This window comes from Nothobranchius furzeri, chromosome 13 (assembly GCF_043380555.1).
Source record: "Nothobranchius furzeri strain GRZ-AD chromosome 13, NfurGRZ-RIMD1, whole genome shotgun sequence".
Taxonomy (NCBI): domain Eukaryota; kingdom Metazoa; phylum Chordata; class Actinopteri; order Cyprinodontiformes; family Nothobranchiidae; genus Nothobranchius; species Nothobranchius furzeri.
Genome location: NC_091753.1, coordinates 62432734 through 62451291, shown reverse-complemented (window position 1 = coordinate 62451291; position 18558 = coordinate 62432734). Strand labels below are relative to the sequence as shown.

The following is an 18558-nucleotide window of genomic DNA, read 5'->3' as shown; positions in this document are numbered from 1 at the left end:
AACTTTATATCCGACATGACATGATATACTGATCAATGTGGAACGATGGATCTGGTACAAAGACGTGTTTCCTGTCCATCGAGGCCCACTGCGTCACGTGGTTCCGGTGGAGCCTAGACAAGGCAGAAAGTACAGGGAAAGATGGCGGCCTGTGCTTTACGGCGGACCTTCCTGAGCAGTGTCAGCAACTACAGCAAGAAACACACACAGAGAATACTGAGTGTGACGGACACCTGTAGCGGGTTTGAGGCGTATAAAAAGCGGTTACAGTGCCGAGCCTGCGGGCTACAGCAGAACCAGAAGCGGTTTATGTCGTCACGGTAAGCCAGTGTCCTTCTGTCAGAGCTAGCATGCTAACGGCTGTATGCAAGAGTAAGCTAATGTTTGGCACGGTGGGAAACCACTCTGGACACTCTTGTGCTTTTTGCAACCAATCATTAGAAATGATGAATTTAGCCAAGTCATGACCGTCTGGTCCGACTGAGTGCGTCCAAACGAGTCAAATCAGAACATGTGAGCTAACACATGCACACCCACGTTTAATCAAAAGTTGAGGCTCAAGATCAGTATAGAACTGTTTATCTGCATTAATGTTTAGAGCTTTTAACTCGTTACCAATAGAAACAAAAGATTATCCAGTGTCATATTAATTCTTGTCCATTCTGTGACATGTACAAACATTGTGTTTGTCACAGTGAAACGCTAATTGTGGCACAATTCATACTATCCTCTAATTGTTTTGGTTGCAAACTGGTGGCAAACTTTTTGTGCACCTTCTCAGTAAAATAAATCACACCTTTTAGTTTTTACTTTTATAAGCAGAAGAATTCTGTCTCCAGCTGAAAGATTGTGTTATGCTGATGATCTCAGTGACTTCCAGTGCTAAATTCCCATCAGTACACTTAAAGCAAAGAGAAACTAAAGCGTAGCAATTAACTAAACAAATAAGCTGAACATCTGATACGTATATGTTAGAGCCAACTGTGTGGAGCATCAGTTATAAATGTCAAGGACAGCACTGCTCATCCTGTAGCAACAGCCTGGTCTTTCTGCTGAAGCACTGTGACTTAGCAACCAAGAATCCATCCATTACCATCCGCTTATCCAGGGTTGAGTCGCAGGAGCAGCAGTATAAGCAGAGGCCCAGACTTCCCCCTCACTAGCCGCTTTGGCCAGCTCCTCCAGAGGACTCCCAAGGCCTGCCGAGACACAGTCCCTCCAGTGTGTCCTGGGTCTTTCTTTAGGTCTTCCCCTGGTTGGATGTGTCTGGAAAACCTCACCAGAGAGATGTTCAGGAGGCATCTTGACCAGATTTCCAAGCCACCTCAACTGGCTCTTCTTGATGTGAAGGAGCAGCAGGTCTACTCCGAACCCCTCCCGGATGACAGATCTTCACACCCTATCTCTAAGGGAGAGCCCAGACACCCTGTGATGAAAACTCATTTCGGCCGCTTGTATCTGCGATCTCGTTCTTACGGTCACTACCCAAAGCTCATGACCATAGGAGAGGGTAGGAACGTAGAGCGACCGGTAAATCGAGAGCTTCGCCTTCTGACTCAGCTCTCTCTTCACCACGACAGACCGGTACAACGCTCGCATCACCGCAGATGCAGCCTATCGATCTCAAGCTCCAGCTTTCCCTCATTCATGAACAAGACCCCGAGATACTTAAACTCCTCCACTTGGGGCAGGACCTCATCCCTGACCTGGAAAAGGCTTTCCACCCTTTTTAAGAATAACCAAGAATATAAATGGAAAACTTTCTATGGAATTAAAAATCTAGTATGTTGTTGTTATTACACTAGACAGCAGATTTCCAGTGTGAGATGTTTTCATAGCAGGACAGTGGCACCTCAGTCGATGGAAGGCAGGAACCAAATCTTCCTCTGCTGGATTGACAGTGATTTGTTTTGAAGCACGTTTGTTGTGGTAGATTTGTTTCCTATCATCCCATGATGAGGATGGTTTATGTTTAAGAAGCATATTTAAAATCTGGAGAATTGGAACAAACATCTGTGTTATCTGCAGGCTCTCAAGATAGTTCTAAAGCAGCACAGTGTGACTTAAAAATATAAATGCAGACCAGGACTCTGAATGTGCTGCACGTCAATGCTGCTTTAATTTAGTGTTATTCACGCTTTCATCTTATTTTCAAATACTTTTCAATATCTTCTGCAGAAAATGTTTGTACTGTCTGATTAGCACTTGTTTTTTGTTGCAAAAGAAAAGAATATAATAAACTTTAGTTTGTTTCTCTGGAAAATTTACTGAAGTTGCAACAGATGTTTTTTTAACGTCACAAGTATGCAGTGTTACCACTGGTGTTTCTAACGTGGAGCAGTGTTTCATTAAGTGCAGTATAGCTGGTGTCAGTAGACACAATGCCTCCCAGAGAAAACAAATCTTATAGTTCATGCATTGTTATTAATTGTTAAAATTTAGTGTATTTAAGTCATCTTAATCTTCATTTCTCATGGCCATGATTCAGGAAAAACTGTAAAGAGTTCATGACCTCTCACTGACAATAGACACTCGATACGGTAGAAAAATAGTACAGACTAAACATAAACTACAAGTAAATGGGTAGATATGATAGATGGTTCTGTACCAGAGAAAGTTAAGTCAAAGAAGGAGTCTTGATCACTTGTTTTTGTTCAAATTAATGACTAGTTTAATGTTTGCATTCATTCCAGTCCAGTTCACTTCCAGTTTGGTTCCAGATCTAATCTGCACTAGTTCCTACAGACGGACAGAAACGTGCTCAGGGTGCTTTAATCTGTCTGGTACAGGATTAAAATGGGTGGGTCTGTTTGTGATAAAAGTCCACACTGGTAAATACTTCAAAGTGACTCTCACAGAGAAAAGGCCGAGTTCTTACAAACAACTTTAAAGTTCAGAGACAAGCCGCTGCTATAATCTGTGTGTTTGAGCGTTAATCTGATTGGATTCACCTGACCACAGCAGGGAGGGGAGAGAGAGAGACTCTCACAGGAGGAGGGGAGGGACACTTTTTGACACAACACCGGCCTCACTCAGACGTCTCTGTTGTATTTAAGTGTTCACTTGTTCACTATACGCTGCAGCTGCACTATTTCTTAAGTCATAAATGCATCTGGAACTTCCTGTTATGTGTTGCCCATAAACTGTCCCCGTGCTGCACTTCTTCACTTATGGGCCATTCCCATCTGTATCGGGTCGGCCCGGGCCGGGTAGCGTAGGTTGTTTACATATCTGGGTGGCCTGGTATTTTTCCGGGCCAACCAAGGCTCATTCTCAGCCCTCTTCTCGAGGGGGTCTGCTTCAGGCCGACCAGGGCCAACACACCCACTGCTGACAGCAAATTCACACCTTCCATTAGAGCAAGCCTCTGATTGGTGGGTAGGATCAGCCCACATGGGCTTAAGACAAGGATGTGTGGAATCAACCGGGCCAGGCTGGGGCTACCCGGCCTGGGCCGACCCGGTACTGATGGGAATGACCCATTAGAGTTCCACCTTTTACATTGTGGTATTACCCCGGCTTTCCACCGCAGCCGTCAGCAGCGCGAGTCGGCCGTGTCTCAGGAGCAGCATGTCGCGGCCTTTACGCGCCGGTTCTATTTTCTACGTGCAACGCCTCTGAAACGGGTCAAGTTCGACATTTTTGGGGAAGGAAAGACAGGAAATCGGACGTGGAAATGGAGAGAAGCTCCCGAGATTTTCAGAATAAAGAACGTACTGCCTTCCGGTTGCTTTACTTTTAAAAAAGGTTACTAACTGTGCGTCCCTGTGGGAAGTTATCACCTAGCTAGCGGTCTCCTTTGTTTTTCAGGTCCGTATTGGCGATTATAAAACGGACAGAACATAAAACACAAACCATGTTGTAGTTTTCTCCTGCTTGTTGTTGTGTTTACTGACGAAGTCACTCGTGTGACTTCCTGCTCGGTCGGTGACAGCTGCTCCCCTGCTGCTTCGCGTCTCGTGGGAAGGGCCAAGCAGCAGCTTACGCGAGCAAGACGTGCTGCTGCAGTAACGTGCTGCTGACGGCTCCGGTGGAAAGCCGGGGTTAGATATCGTTAATGAAATCTGTTTTGAGCATTTTTAATCCGTTCAGAATCACTTACTCTTTGTGAAATTGATTATAAGCTCCCGATATGGAAAACGTCACAAACCCCGATGAAAGAAAAAAAAAAAGATCTTTTATATAGTGCCTCTAAAACTAAAAATCACCTGATTCACAGCACTTTTCTCTTATTGGATCTAGCTACGTGATCATAGCGTCCAGACGTAGTGGTTCTGTTTTGGTGTTTTCACTCCGGTGGTCATGGCTCATTGTTGTGAATTCAAAGCTGCAGCACCGACCAACTGGATATGATCCATCTCAGAAAGGGTTTTTGTCACCAGAAATAACAAAACTGAGTGACATATCACCAGTCCAGGTGGGTGAGTGTGACTCACTCTGTTCATGTTCAAATTCAATTCAAGTTTATTTATAAAGCGCCAAATCACAACAAGCGTCGTCTCAAGGACCTTCACATAATAAACATTCCGACACAGGTCAGTACATTAAGCCAATCAGAAATAATGTTTCCTATATAAGGAACCCAGCAAATTGCATCAAGTCACTGACTAGTGTCAGTGACTTTACAGCAATCCTCATACTAAGCAAGCATGCAGCGACAGTGGAGAGGAAAACTCCCTTTTAACAGGAAGAAACCTCCAGAGGATCCTGGCTCAGTATAAGCAGCCATCCTCCACGACTCACTGGGGATGGAGAAGACGGAGCAGACACACACACACACACACGCACGCACGCACGCACGAAACCAGTGTTTTCTACGTGCAAGCAGCTATAAGGTTTTAAGTTTTGTTTTTAACCTTAAGAAGGGTTTCACGTACCAAAATCGTCTACAGTTACTGGTCCAAGCTCCTGTTGGCTTTTAGTTTATTCTAAATAATGACCTTCAATATATTTACCTTTAAACTTCCAGTGAAATTGGGTTATCTTATGTTTGTTCTTGTGAAAACATAACCAGCCAGCGCAGCAGCTCGGTCTGACCATGTCTCATTAATCCCTACTCTTCATGTCTGTGCAGATTAGCTCTGCATGGAGCAGACAAGTATGAGTGTTATTTATGTGAAGAGACCAGCTGTTCAGCTGTGGTCTGAGTGTTTGTTGTTGACAGACGGACGGTAGCGGTGTGACCCGGTGCTATTTCTGTTAGATGACCTCAAACAGAGGTGACTGTATTAAAGTTATGATTGGGATTAGCGGCTGAAGGGAGGCAGCCAATCATCCCTCTGCTCTGAACCCTGATGCACGCTGGCCCTCGTATCCCATGCGGATCCCCGGCTGTGCTGTGTGTAAATGTTGTGTCTGTGTTGTCAGGAACAGGCCCGAAGGAAAGATTTTGGAGACTGTTGGAGTGTTTGAGACCGTAAAGCAGCACGGCAAATACGAGACAGGACAGGTACGTCTCCTAATGAGCATATCATACACGTCCATTGTTTTGGTTATTTAATGTAGCTCTAATCTGTACCATTCTCACTGTTTTAAGCTGTTTGGTTATTATAGTACACTTGTATGATCTTGTCAGTGAGGGTAATCCCATCTAACCAATGCTGTGTTCAACGTCGACATAAACCTCAGAGTGATTTATCCTCTTCCTCCCTGTTCTGCTTCCATCAGCTGTTTCTTCACAGCGTATTTGGCTACAGGGGCATTGTCCTGTTTCCTTGGCACGCCCGCCTCTATGACCGAGACATCACCCCTCCCGTGTCCGACAGGTAACCCACATGTGCCTGAACACTTCCTCCTCTGGCTTTACATTCATCTGTGTGAACTTAGTCAGCTCCGCCTCTTCCTGTAGCAAGCCCGATCCCCCCGGAGCCCACGGCTCCAAAGAGGTGAAGGGGAAGACTCACACCTACTACCAGGTCCTCATCGACACCAGAGACTGCCCTCACATAGTAAGTCTGAAATCAACAACATGACAGTCATTCTGTCACCATTCAGTGTACAAAATGTTGTTCCTGCTAGAACCACCAAACACACTCTCCCCTACAGTTCCCTTGTGGTTGTTGATTTAAACCAACAACAGTACAATTGTAAACAATGCTACAGAATAGATCACTTAAACTCTTAAAGTGTCAAAGCATCTGTAGAGATCCTCTGGCCCTTTTCCACCCTGACTGCAAGGTTCAGGTGATTTTCCATTACAGGGGACAACCTGCTTTAGTTGTGGGGTGTTGTCTTAACTGGGAGGCTCCCACGGCTGGGAGGAAAAGCATTAAACGTGACCATCACAACGGGCAGGGCAACAAAACCATAGCCATATATGTTTCAGAGTAACTTTTCCTTTATAGACATTTGAGAACGGGTCGATAGAACTTCACCCGAGCAGATGGACGTGCTGCTAATAGCTAAGGTTAGAGTAGCTTTAGCCTGCTGCAGGTTACAGGCTATATGGCTGGTAAAAAAAAAGAACAAGCCCTCCTAATGGAAAGCTGGAAAAACAAGACGGAGGAAACGGCGAATGACGTTGTTGAAAATAAAGGACTGAACCGTTGAGTCATGTGGATGTAGTTTGGCTGGTAGCAGCTACGAGCTAGTAGCAGCTAGCTCTCAGACTAGACCTGTTTACTAAACTGCAGAGAAAAGATCGTTCTAACTAAATCACAGGAGATGTCCACAAGGTTTGGAAGCCTGTGTGTTGGTGGTGTATTAAAAACCAACAACGTTTACAGGAACTTTACTGTCAAACGAAGTATTTTACTGAGGGTGTTTTTTCTGCTCAACATTTGAGTCCTTAACCCAAATCGGGTCCATATGACCAATGTTACCTCGACTTTTTTGCAAGCATGTCTTCATTTCATTTACCGCGCAGCAGCCAATGCTGCGCTCCTCCAGAGCTGACTCATTTTGACACCTTTTATGTGCTTTCGCGGTCAAACAGAGTCAAAGTCACTACTGGTGGCTAGGGCTGGGCAATATATCCATATTTTTAAAACATCGATTATAATTTCAACCACGAAACAAGATTACTTTGTATCGATTAGGGCTGTAGCGAAGCCTCGATGACGTCGACGGCTCGATTCTAAAAATTTGTCGACGTCAGATCCGGTAGTCGACGCACCGCGCCCACTTGTTGCATCCCCAGGAGTTTGTAAATAGAGGAGGAATCTGCCTGTTTTTCCTCTAGTTCGCCCTCTTCTCCGCCTTCACTAACATCTCCGCCAAATACCGAAGACCCGGAACAACGTCCGTCCGCTACCAGATTCCTTTCCTGTTTTGCCCGCCTTCATCTCCCGGCAACGGACAACAACTTCCGGGGTCAGATACGCTGCTTCGTCTCTACCGCAGATGTAGAAAATCACCGGGAGAGTTTCTCCCTTCATTAAGGAGCTTCTTTCAGACATCAGGAGAGCTGTTCTGGTGGTAGCAGTCTCTCCTCCATGCTGGTCTGTTTGCTGCTGGGTGTTTTTGGTTTATTTAAACTTGGTAACTTGAACTGAACGTTGGTAAAGCTACTGTTAGCATCTTCGCTAACAGCTTCTTGCGTTGGGATAAGCTGTTAAGTTTTGGTTTAGAGTTCATCTGTTTTGTGGTGTAGATCTCCCTTTTATTACATTTAGAGTGTTGTGGGTTTTTGGTTTAGTGTAAAATATCACCTGAGTTTGGTTTAACCCGTAACACCAATCGCCTCACGCACATAAGTGACCAAAACAAAGCAGCATGGAGACACTCCATCTTCTACCACCTCTCAGGCAGCAGCCTGCACTCCCAAGTTCTACACGTCACCAGAACATAACCAACCAACACAATAAATGCAGTGTTATACAAAATGGAAGGCCTGTAGTGTTTATTCTCTTACAGTAAGAATTTATCAATTTTTTTGAGGAATTTATTTGAGATTTTCTGGTTTTTGTTAATTGTGCAATAGAAAAATAATCATTAGATTAATTTTCTAAATAGTCATTAGAATAGTCGACTATTCGATAAAATAATCGTCAGAATAATCGTTTTAAAAATAATCGTTTACCCCCAGCCCTAGTATCGATATAACCCAGCTAGCAGTTGTGCTCCTCCCCGGAAACATCTACGGAGAGCCGGAGTGGCAGAATTACCTCAAACGTGTTGTAACGGTTTGAATAGTTAAGGCTTTATTTTGAAGGTGAGTTCAGGGAGGGGTTGTTCCAGTTCTGGTTTTTTCCACCGTGTTATGTTAGGAAATACTCTGTGGGTCACGGCCAACAGCAGCCCAAAAATAATCCCATAAAAGTAACCAGAGAGTCTGAGTCATTACAGTATGATCATGTGCCGCCGGCAACTTCAGCAGATGATACGGTGGCTGGTAAGGGTCACCGCGCCTACACCGCAGCCACGGTAATCCACCGAGATAATAACCTTCTTGTTTTTTTAAGAATATATTATTATTGTCAACTTTTTTACCGGGGTTTACTGCTACACCGGTTACCGTGACAACCCTAGATCAGAGCATCCCTAGTGAGGACCCTAACCCAGTCATCACCAGTGAGGTAGACTCCTCCATTCATCAGACTCTTCCTGTGAGTTCTTTCTGTGTTTGACAGTCTCAGAGGTCTCAGACTGAAGCAGTGACGTTTCTAGCCAACCATGATGACAGCAGAGCTCTGTACGCCATTCCAGGTACGCTGGCGCTCACTGTTCCCATTGACACATCTGAGTAACATCATGGAGAGTTTCTGTATTTCTGCCAGATGTTTTTATTAGATGTTTTTGTCACTGACGATGTCTTGGTTCCCAACTCTAGTACCTCACTAACCAAGTGCCGATGTTAGCGGCTGGTGTGGTCGGGACCGAGGAGGTCATCTTCAGCTGTATGACCGTTTTGTCATTTCCTTCCTTCAGGTCTGGACTATGTGAGCCATGAGGACATCTTGCCCTATAACTCTACAGAGCAGATCCCAATCCAGCATGAACTGTTTGAGCGCTTCCTCATGTACAACCCAACAAAATGTAAACACTCTTTTGTCTCTTCACTGGTTTTCTCACCAACCCTTTACAACACACCGGATTGCCTCGGTAGTGGCTGACTATACTACTGAATAATCAGAAAAATCATAGCCGTAGAGAACGATGCGCCGCTCAAGCAGAAACACATTCACCCTACCTAATGAGGTAGGGTCATTTTCAACGTGCAGGGAGAAGGTCTGGAAAATGAAACTGTTCATTTCAACTAGATTAAAGGGGCATTATGGAAGTGTGACGGCCAAAACACGTATAGAAATAATAAATGTCTTCTTCATACGTTCTCCTGCAATGCCCTGGTCCTGTAGAATGAGCCCTGGCATTTTTACTGTGATTGCCTGTTTTTCTGTAAAATCACAGAAAAAGAGAGATGCTCGGGTCGAGCAGGCTGCTTCATGCGCGTTCACGCTCAGGCATCGCCCTCCGAACCGTTCTTTGAACGTTGTTTCAGCTGTCATCAAGATATAAATGTTACAGATACAGAAGACGCCACTGGCGATTTAGCTCGCCTTGTAAGATTTCGGGCTTTCGTGCAGAAGACCCGGGTTCGATTCTGGATGTGACCATGGTTGTTTTAGAGTTTAGACCGCATGTTTTATTGTAAACTGTAAACGAAAACAAAGGTGTTGAGTAAATCTTTGTGTTCTGTCTGAATATCAAAGCCCCTCCGTTCACCGCCAGAGACACCCTGAAGGCGTGGCAGGAGAAGAACCACCCCTGGTTGGAGCTGTCTGACGTTCACAGAGAGACCACCGAGAACATCCGAGTCACCGTAATTCCCTTCTACATGGGAATGAGGGTAGGCTCATTATGTTTCCTCCCAACTCAAGTGAATCGCAGCAGCTCTGATGGTTTAGTTGGTTTACCTTTTACTGGTTCTGTTTTCTCTACTGGAAACCTAACTGGTGACTCTTGTTGTTCGTCCCAGGAGGCCCAGAACTCCCACGTCTATTGGGTGAGTAGTGTACACTAACATCAGGAAGTCAGTGCAGCCCAAAGCGAGGAGTGCTAACATGGCTGTCCTCTCACAGTGGCGCTACTGTATCCGTCTGGAGAATCTGGGCAATGAGGTGGTTCAGCTGAGAGAACGGCACTGGAGGATCTTCAGCCTGTCGGGAACCCTGGAGACGGTCCGAGGTCGAGGCGTTGTAGGCAGGGTTAGCATGCTAGCAAATGCACACACACACACACACACACACAAGCATAATGCTAACAAGGGTCTTATTTTTACTTCATTTCTTACTTTGCAACTTTTTCATATATTTAAATAATTTCTTGAGCCAGTATGTGCTAAGATGAACGTTTACAGGGTTAATGTCATGTCAGTCACACTTCCACCACCCTCTGTGGCATGAATGTGGCATTTGCAACTTCAGAGTGCCGGTCCTGTCTGTTGGACTGCGAAAATGTTGAGCTGGCATACCTGGTGCTACAGTCTGCTTCCACTAGGGGATGCTCAAAGCAAGCCAAAACAGCCTCATCTCCCTTTAGGGGTACAGTTGCCTCATGTAATTAAAACAATTTTATTAACTCATTCACTGCCAATGATGACTAAAGTCGTCATTTGCATTTTTTTACTGTTTGAGCATCAGAACGAGCCCCCGCGCTGAGAGAACAAACATCTCAGCCCTGAAGCCGATATTCATCCGCATACGTCACAGATCACATGATCAGGAAGCAGAACATCCATGTGCTAGGAGATCGTTTTGGGCCACTGCTGTATAAAAAGTGAAGTGCAAACCGGAAAAGCGTCTGCCGATCACAATTCAACAACGGATTATGAAAGAACGGATAACGCTCGAAACACACGGATTCTTCCTGATGTAAGAGGTGAGTCCCCGCTTTGTTTTGGTTGTTTTGGCGTCGACATCATCCTAGCGAGCAACGTTCTGTGACTCTTAAAAAAAAAACGTAAAAACGGTGAGAAACGCTGGCAGCGAAGGCCGTTAGCGATCAGGAAACGGCTGGCAGTGAATGAGTTAATTGCAGCAAAGTAAAATAGGAGCAAAAATATAGCAGCCGATAGGATAATAATGAAATAAATATAATAATAATAAATCTTTCAACACACCAAGCTGTGAGATTTTTAATTTCCTTTCTGAACGATTTAGTCTGAGTTTTAACGTTTTCAATCTGTTAGTTTGTTACTGACAGCAGAGACATTAAAGTTTCAGTTTCTCTTCTGACTGAATGCTGCTGCAGTAGGTAGGTGCAGGTTCTCAGTCACCCTGGACATCATTCTGATGGTTCAATTAAAAACAGCTGGCCTTGTCTGGTTACGTTGGAGACGTCCCAGAGGCTTCTTCAGTACCCACACTTGGTTTGTGGTCAGAAACAAATGGTGCCACAAGTCTTTCTTTCTTTCTTTCTTTCTTTCTTTTTCTTTCCATTTCTTTCTTTTTGTTCATTGTCTTTATTCTTTATTTTTTCTTTCTTTTTCTTCCTTCGGTTTTTTCTTTCTCTCTTTTCTTTCTTTCTTTCTTTCTTTCTTTCTTTCTTTCTTTTCTTTTTCTTTCCCTTTCTCTCTTTTTGTTCTTTGTCTTTTTTCTTTCTTTCCTTGTTTTTTTCTTTCTTTTTTCTTTCATTTTATTTTTATTTTTCTTTCTTTTATTTTTTCCTTTCTTTTTTCTTTTATTTCTTTTCTGTTATTTTATTTTTTCTTTCTTTTTCGTTTTTCCTTTCTTTCTTTCTGTCTTTCTTTTTTTTTTCTTTCTAATTTTTTTCTTTTTATTTTTTATTTTCTTTTTTCTATTTTTTCTTCTATTTTTTCTATTTTCTATTATCTTTTTTATTTCTCGATTGTTTTTCTTTCTTTTTTCTTTCTTTTTTTCTTTTTTCTTTCTTTCTTTTTCTCTTTTCTTTCTCTTTTTTTCTTTCTTTTTCTTTTTCTCTTTCTCTTTTTTCTTATTTATTTTTCTTTCTCTCTTTTTTCTCCCTTTCTTTTTTCCTTTTTTCTTTCTTTCTTTCTTTCTCTCTATTTTCTTTCTTTTTTCTTTTTTCTCTTTTTTCTTTCTCTTTGTTTTTTTTTCTTTCTCTCTTTTTGCTTTTTTCTTTCTCTCTTTCTTTCTTTCTCTTTCTTTTTTCTTCCTGTCTTTTTTCTTTCTTTCTTTTTCTTTCTTTCTCTTTCTCTTTTTTCTTTCTTTTCTTTTTCTTTCCCTTTCTTTTTTCTTAGTCTTTTTTTTCTTTATTTTTTCTTTCCTTTTTCTTTTTTCTTCCTTCAGTTTTTTCTTCTGGTTTTTCTTTCTCTCTTTTTTCTTTCTTTCTTTCTCTTTTTCTTTTCTTTTGTTTTTTCTTTCTCTCTTTTTTCTTTCTTTCTTTCTCTTTTTCTTTTCTTTTGTTTTTTCTTTCTTTCTTTTTCTCTCTCTCTCTCTCTCTCTTTTCTTTCTTTTTCCTTAATTTCTTTCTTTTTTCTTATTTTCTTCTTGATTTTTTAGTTTTTTCTCTTTTTTATTTTATTTTTTTCTTCTGGTTTTTTTTTCTCATTTCTTTCTCTTTTTTTTCTTTCTCTCTTTCTCTTTTTTCTTTCTCTTTCTCCCTTTCTTTTTTCCTTTTTTCCCTTTCTTTCTTTTTTCTTTCTCTCTTTCTTTCTCTTTTTCTTGTTTTCTTTCTTTTTCTTTTCTTTTGTTTTTTCTTTCTTTTTCTTTCTCTCTCTTTTTTCTTTCTTTCTTTTTCCTTAATTTCTTTCTTTTTTCTTATTTTCTTCTTGATTTTGTCTTTTTTCTTTTCTTTTTTCTTTCTTATTTTCTTTTTCTTTCTCTTTTCTTTCTCTCTCTTTTCTTTCTCCCTTTCTTTTTTCCTTTTTTCTCTTTCTTTCTTTCTTTCTCTCTTTTTTCTTTCTCTTTTTCTTTCTTTCTTTTTTCTTTCTTTCTCTTGTTTTTCTTTCTTTTCTTTCCCTTTTTTTCTTTCCTTTTTCTTTCTGTTTTGTCTTTCTTTCTCTGTCTTTTTCTTTTTTTGTTTCATTCTCTCTCTCTTTTTGCTTTGTCTTTTTCTTTTATTTCATTTCTTTCTTTTCTTCCTTTTTTCTGTTTCTCTTTATTCTTTCTCTTTTTTCTTTCTTTCTTTCTATTTCTCTCTCTCTTTCTCTTTTTCTTTTTCTTTCTCTTTTTTCTTTTTCTCTTTGTTATTTCTCCTATCTTTCTTTCTTTTTTCTGTCTTGTTTTTCTCTTTTTTCTTTCTTTTTCTTTCACTTTCTCTCCTTTTTTCTTTCTGTCTTTTTTCTTTCTTTTTTCTATCTTTTCTTTTTCCTTTTTTCCCTCCCTTTCTTTCTTTATTTCTTTCTTTATTTCTTTCTTTCTTTTTCTCTTTCTTTCCTCCTTTCTTTCTTTTTTCTTTTCTTTCTTGTTTTTCTTTCTCTCTCGATCTCGACAACATGTGTGTTTCTGAATGAAGGTGATGTTATTGTTCATAAAATTAAAAGTAATTTTGAAGCTAAGATTATTTCATCGAGTAGGACCTGTGGTTAGCTGGCTCATTTAAAACAATTGAACGTCTTGAATGAATCGGAATCGGGAATTTATAGGAACCGGTGTTGAAACGAGGAATTGGAATCATTCAAATTCAAGCAATGCCCAACCCTACTTGCATCATCAAACCTTGGCTGAATATTTTTGTTTTGTTGTTAGCTGTCTAGCTACATTCTGTTAGGATAGCTGATCCTCACCTCTTATTCACAAGTTGTGCCAAAAAAATCTCAACCTCACATCTGCCATTATAACACTTTGAGAAAGAGGAGATGCCGTATAAGTTTGATGTATAATACGAGTATGGTATGTAGAAGTTTGGTCACTAAAGGAGTAAAATCAATGACGATACTTTCCAATATTACACTTTAATGCCAACAGCGGTTAATCAGTTTTAGACCGATAATATTGGACACTACTGTAATCCAATCAGAAGCGAGATGTTTGAAAATCATCATTAATAATAATGAGTAAGACACCAAATCCTGCCGTTTCCCACCGCAAACTCCTCCGGCTATCTTCTGCTCCCTGAAACAGGACGGCGGGATCTTTATTAAATTAACAAACGACACAAACAAGTGCTAATAACTCATGTTAATAGCATATCAGAGCTAAAGCACCAGGTGTACGGCTAACAAATGTGTGACTTCATGTAAAAAACAGAGATCCCTGAATTTTCACCCTTGGAAAGAAAAACTGTCCATGGAGACATTTCTACGTTCATTCTGTTAAAGTAATGTCCAAGTCTTATACTGGAAATCTGATGACGTGATGAATATTTCAGTTTGCTGTTAACTTTTTATAGAAATCTTTAAAAAATGGTGTGTGTGTGTGTGTTTGTGTTTGACAGGAGCCAGTCTTATCTAAAGAGCAACCAGCCTTCCAGTACAGCAGCCATGTGTCTCTGCAAGCCCCCAGTGGTCATATGTGGTGAGTGTGTGTGTGTGTGTGTGTGTGTGTGTGTGTGTGTGTGTGTGTGTGTGTGTGTGTGAGAGATGTACATGAAGCTCTCTCTCACGCCTCCTGCAGGACTCACTTAGGTGTTTCACATGCTTGGTTTTGTTTTAGGGGGACTTTTCGTATTGAACGAACTGATGGCTCCCACTTTGATGTCCGGATTCCTCCTTTTTCCTTGGAGAGCAACAAAGACGACAAAGCGCCCCCTGCTGCTTACACATTCTGAGAGGATTCAGACATCTCGCTGGCCCTGCCTGCTAATCTGCTGCTGTCCTCGGTCTCTAACCCTGCCACAGCATCTGTTCAGGTTACGGGGAACCATCAAAGAAACCCTCCTTTAGTTTGTCAGGAAGCCCCAGCAGCAGCAGCAGCAGCAGGAGTGTGTGATTGATTAACCGACCGTGTAGAAACTGGCTCTGCTGTTCTGTGCATTCTCACCATTCATTTGAAGCCATCTAACAAACCCATGCTGCCGAGTTGACGCGTGTGTCTGACGCGCAGGTACCGGCATATCGAGCAGGTTGTTTTTAACTTGTGTTTCAGGTCGAGGCTTCGCGTCATTCAGAAAGGCGTTTATTTACCGGTCCCCGTTTGAAAACCAGCTCTGTCTTTACAGAGCTTTAGGGGTTTGTTATTTAATGTCAGGACTTCTGCTCTGCATCTGTTTGTTCTGTTTTTGTCATTCATTATTGGTATGAAATTACAGCTGAGACACTTTGTATAAGTTTTAGACTTTTTACAACAGAGAGTCAACAGTGGAACACACCGGACATCAGCATACGCCATCAGTAAACACTAATTCTGCTTCAGTCACGGACTCGGGAGCAAAAGTGTGTGACGGAAGCTAAAATCCCCAGTTTCATCATGATGAATTATTCTGATCTGACCAAACCCAGACGCTATGCAAACACACAGTGTGTTTGCTTTGATGCGTTGGAGGTTTAAGAAAAAGATGAGCTCTAGTTACTGCCTGGAAATCCACATTAGCCTGTAATAACTTGGACAGAGGAAGGACTTGTGTGTCGCTGTTTCCTTCAGCTTGCAACACATTTGTTCTGTTAGGTAATAATGGTAGCAACAGTTACAAAGGCCATCAGACCTCGTAGATGGTGGATCACCGAACTGTGCTAGACCCTTTGTGAAGCCATGAGAGGATCAAAAAGGTGTTCCAGACCTTTGGATGTGTGTTTCTGTGGAAAAGGGGAATGTTTGACCTGGTTCTGATGGCCTGTCTTTTAGAAACCGTCATCATTACTGAAAGGATAGATGAGCTAACGGCTAGTCTGATACAGTGCTGCTTTGGGTAAGTGTTAGGAACCTGGGTCTGGAACATTACCATTTATCTCTGGTCATTATTTCATAATTCTGCTGGAATAACCATGAATTAGGAAATTAGTAAGGGCTTCACTTCTATAACTATAAAGATTATTTTTATTACTATTTACAAAAAAAGATGTCCACTGTGACTCACTGTTGAGAGCCAGCTAGTCTCCAGAATCCAGCGTTGACAGCCAGGAGAGGATGGTCCAGGTCCTGGTCCTGCGGCGGCTTCAGGGGAGTCTTCTGACTGAATTACAAGCCAAGCTGGCATGTGTCAAAGAGATGAGGCACGTTCACCTGAAACTCTTATTTATCTGGGCAGAGACCGCCATGTGAGCCAAACACTTCTCCCCAAGTGAAGACGCTAATGTTGCTCTAGGGAGTGGTTTAAGGAGCTATGATGTTTGAAATACTGTAAATAGAGATGTAATTAAAGCTGGAAGAATTAAAACTCTACAAAAACGGATGTGATGTGATGTGATGTGTCTTCTGGTCATGAGCACTGCTGCTTATGTCCTCAGTCTGGACTACTCACTGTGGATCATAGTTGATCCTGAACTGCCCGTTTCCACGGTGTTTAGTTCAAATACCCTAATTCTTAATTCTAGTGAGCCACCAGCAGGTGTCAGTAGAGTCGCTGATAGGAAGGATGTTGTCATCCTTTCTGCATGTTTGTGAGTGAGTGGCCTAAAACTATAAAGTCCAGCACCGTAGTGGAGACCGCACGTCCAGGCCTGCAGACGTGAAGATGTCAGCGGATCCTGCACGCCTCTATGTTACAGCAGCATCACAACTGCGTGTTCTCCCTGGACCGTCATCACCCCGAGAGGAGCTGCGCTCACGTGGCTGCGCCTCCTTCCAGCTCCAGGCACGGGGACGCCTCCGTCCTCCTTCCGCCCCTCCTGGTGAAGTCCAGTCCCCGGAGCTGAAGTCTCCACGCAACCCGAAGATCAAAGCACTAACGCGGCTGCTTTCTGCGCTCAGAGCGGATGGAGACCCACCCTTGGAGGAGGTCTGATGCATGACTTCCAGCTGCCGAGGAGGAAGGACGCGGAGGAATCGACGGAGGTCTGTAAACACAGCCATGCCCTGCATCATCTGACGCACCGTGTGTTCCTCTAGCCCAGGACGAGGGGGGGTTGCTGTGGGGGACAACAGCCAGAGGGAACCGGGATATTTAGAAGTTGCGTTTGGGATAGGAGGCTGGTGGGCCACGGCCCGGCCCTGAGCACACTTCAGGAGTCGGACATCCTGTGCTGAGCGGCCATGCTGCTGCAGGCTGCACCCTGCGACCTGTTCCCAACCTGAGCTCCACTCGCTGGGATTTCTACTGCAGTTGCCTCTGAACCCATCACAGCCTCATGCATCAGCTGCAGGAATGATCCTGTGTCTCCAGCTGTTTGGACTCTTGTTTCACATTTCAGCCCCAAACTTAACAGGGATGTGATCAGCTGGCGACATTTTACTTAAAGCCTTCTCAGCACTGATCCAGCCTGTCTTTGCACGACTGCCTGGTGGGACCAGTGTCTTCATCACCATAGCTCACACTGACATCACACCATGGGTGCCAAGCAGACCAAAGGCCAGGAGCCTGGAGGAGCCAGTCCTCAGCACAGCTGGAAGCGGACCCCCACCAAGGAGCGGGGGGACCTCCTGGCTTCCCTCATGCTGAAGTCAGGAGACCGGCTGAACCGTGGAGGGACACCACCTCCCTACCAGCGCCGTATTGGAATGATACAGGAGATGATGCTGATGGCCAAGCAGGGCAAACAGGATGAAGCCACAGAGATGCTGAAGACACTCCGACAGGTAGTTACACATCTGTGTGGATGAGAGGTGATGAGTGAGGAAACCTTCCTTTTCACCACAGTTTATCCCGACAGTGGTGCCGGTCAGCCTGGTGTTGCCCGTCATCCCCAGTGGAATAATCCATCCCTCCTTTCCCAGGACATGTAACGCTCAGAGTTACACTGCTACAGCGAGGTTTCACCCTCACTCCTGTGCCTGGCTGGTTAGGAAGAGACTCAAACTGGATCAGTGGGTTGTGGTGAGTTCAAAAGGAAGCAGCAGAGAAAGTCTCGTCTTTCAGGAGTGGGGTTTTAAAAAGTCATGTTAATAAATCAGCTTGGAGAAAAAAATGCTGACTTTAAAAGAGTAGGGTCGCCCATGGGCTGCATTCCACTTCTGCAGCTGCACTTGCTGATTGTTTTGTTAATATCCTTCAGCAGATCTAAGGAAGATCATTAGTGAAGTGGGCCTATTCTTGGCTCGGCTCCGAAGAACTGAGTTTGTTTATGTAACGTTTAACCAGGTGCCACTTTCCCTGCAGGCCTCGTCGATGCATAAACATCTTTACTGTGGTCTTCACACCACAGGTGTCTGTCTTCGTTCACTGAATAAATGCTGCAGTGTTGCAGCTGGAGTCGGTGCACGCTAACCTACACGAAAACCATGAATTATTTGTCTGGGTGGAAGCACCTGTCTAGGGTAGCGTGTGCAGAGCTGGGCTTGCTGAATACAACATGAGTCCAGCTGTTTATTCTCAGCGCTGGAAGACAAACGATCATGTATCTCAGGTTAATTAGACCAACCTTGTTTACTTGTAGTCTACCTCTACAGAAGACACATCTGAGTGGACTCAAGAATGAGATGTTCAGCTCTTCTTATGAAAACGAGTCAGCTGAAGTGATTTGGGCCCTCCCCTTCTCCTCCTGGGGTTTGCAGAGTCCCCGTTGTCCTGGCCCGTATGAGCGGTGTTTTGATCCTGGGCATGAAGGTGTAAATTGGTCTAGCTGTGTGGGGGATGATATTCAGCGCTGCGTTGTGTTTGATG

At 43.2% G+C, this 18558-nt stretch overlaps 2 protein-coding genes across 3 annotated transcripts in view; both read left to right on the top strand.

Moving 5' to 3' along the window:
- Positions 1-85: 85 nt before the first annotated feature.
- poldip2 (polymerase (DNA-directed), delta interacting protein 2) lies at positions 86-14863 on the top strand. 2 transcript variants are annotated; one of them, XM_054734985.2, is made up of 11 exons: positions 86-320; positions 5374-5449; positions 5668-5765; positions 5849-5948; positions 8571-8646; positions 8869-8976; positions 9651-9787; positions 9917-9943; positions 10020-10145; positions 14299-14378; positions 14517-14863. In XM_054734985.2, exons 1-11 carry the CDS (start codon positions 142-144, stop codon positions 14629-14631), a joined length of 1122 nt encoding a protein of 373 aa, XP_054590960.2. In that variant the 5' UTR covers positions 86-141; the 3' UTR covers positions 14632-14863. The 2 variants fall into 2 exon arrangements, with proteins under 2 accessions (XP_054590960.2, XP_054590959.2); XM_054734984.2 differs by having other exon boundaries at positions 5368-5449.
- Positions 14864-17107: 2244 nt separating this feature from the next.
- The window catches only part of lrrc75a (leucine rich repeat containing 75A), a 53476-nt gene continuing 52025 nt past the window's right edge, over positions 17108-18558 (top strand). Inside the window, exon 1 of the mRNA XM_070543748.1 lies at positions 17108-17534. Within this exon, the coding sequence (XP_070399849.1) occupies positions 17286-17534 (249 nt within the window). The 5' untranslated portion in view covers positions 17108-17285. The remainder of the gene's footprint in view (positions 17535-18558) is intronic.

Coding starts and splice junctions, on each gene's coding strand:
- poldip2 (XM_054734984.2), top strand. CDS start 142: ATGGCGGCCTGTGCTTTACGGCGGACCTTCCTGAGCAGTGTCAGCAAC. Junction 5,766..5,848: donor ACCCCTCCCGTGTCCGACAG/GTAACCCACATG, acceptor CTCTTCCTGTAG/CAAGCCCGATCCCCCCGGAG. Junction 5,949..8,570: donor CCAGAGACTGCCCTCACATA/GTAAGTCTGAAA, acceptor TGTGTTTGACAG/TCTCAGAGGTCTCAGACTGA.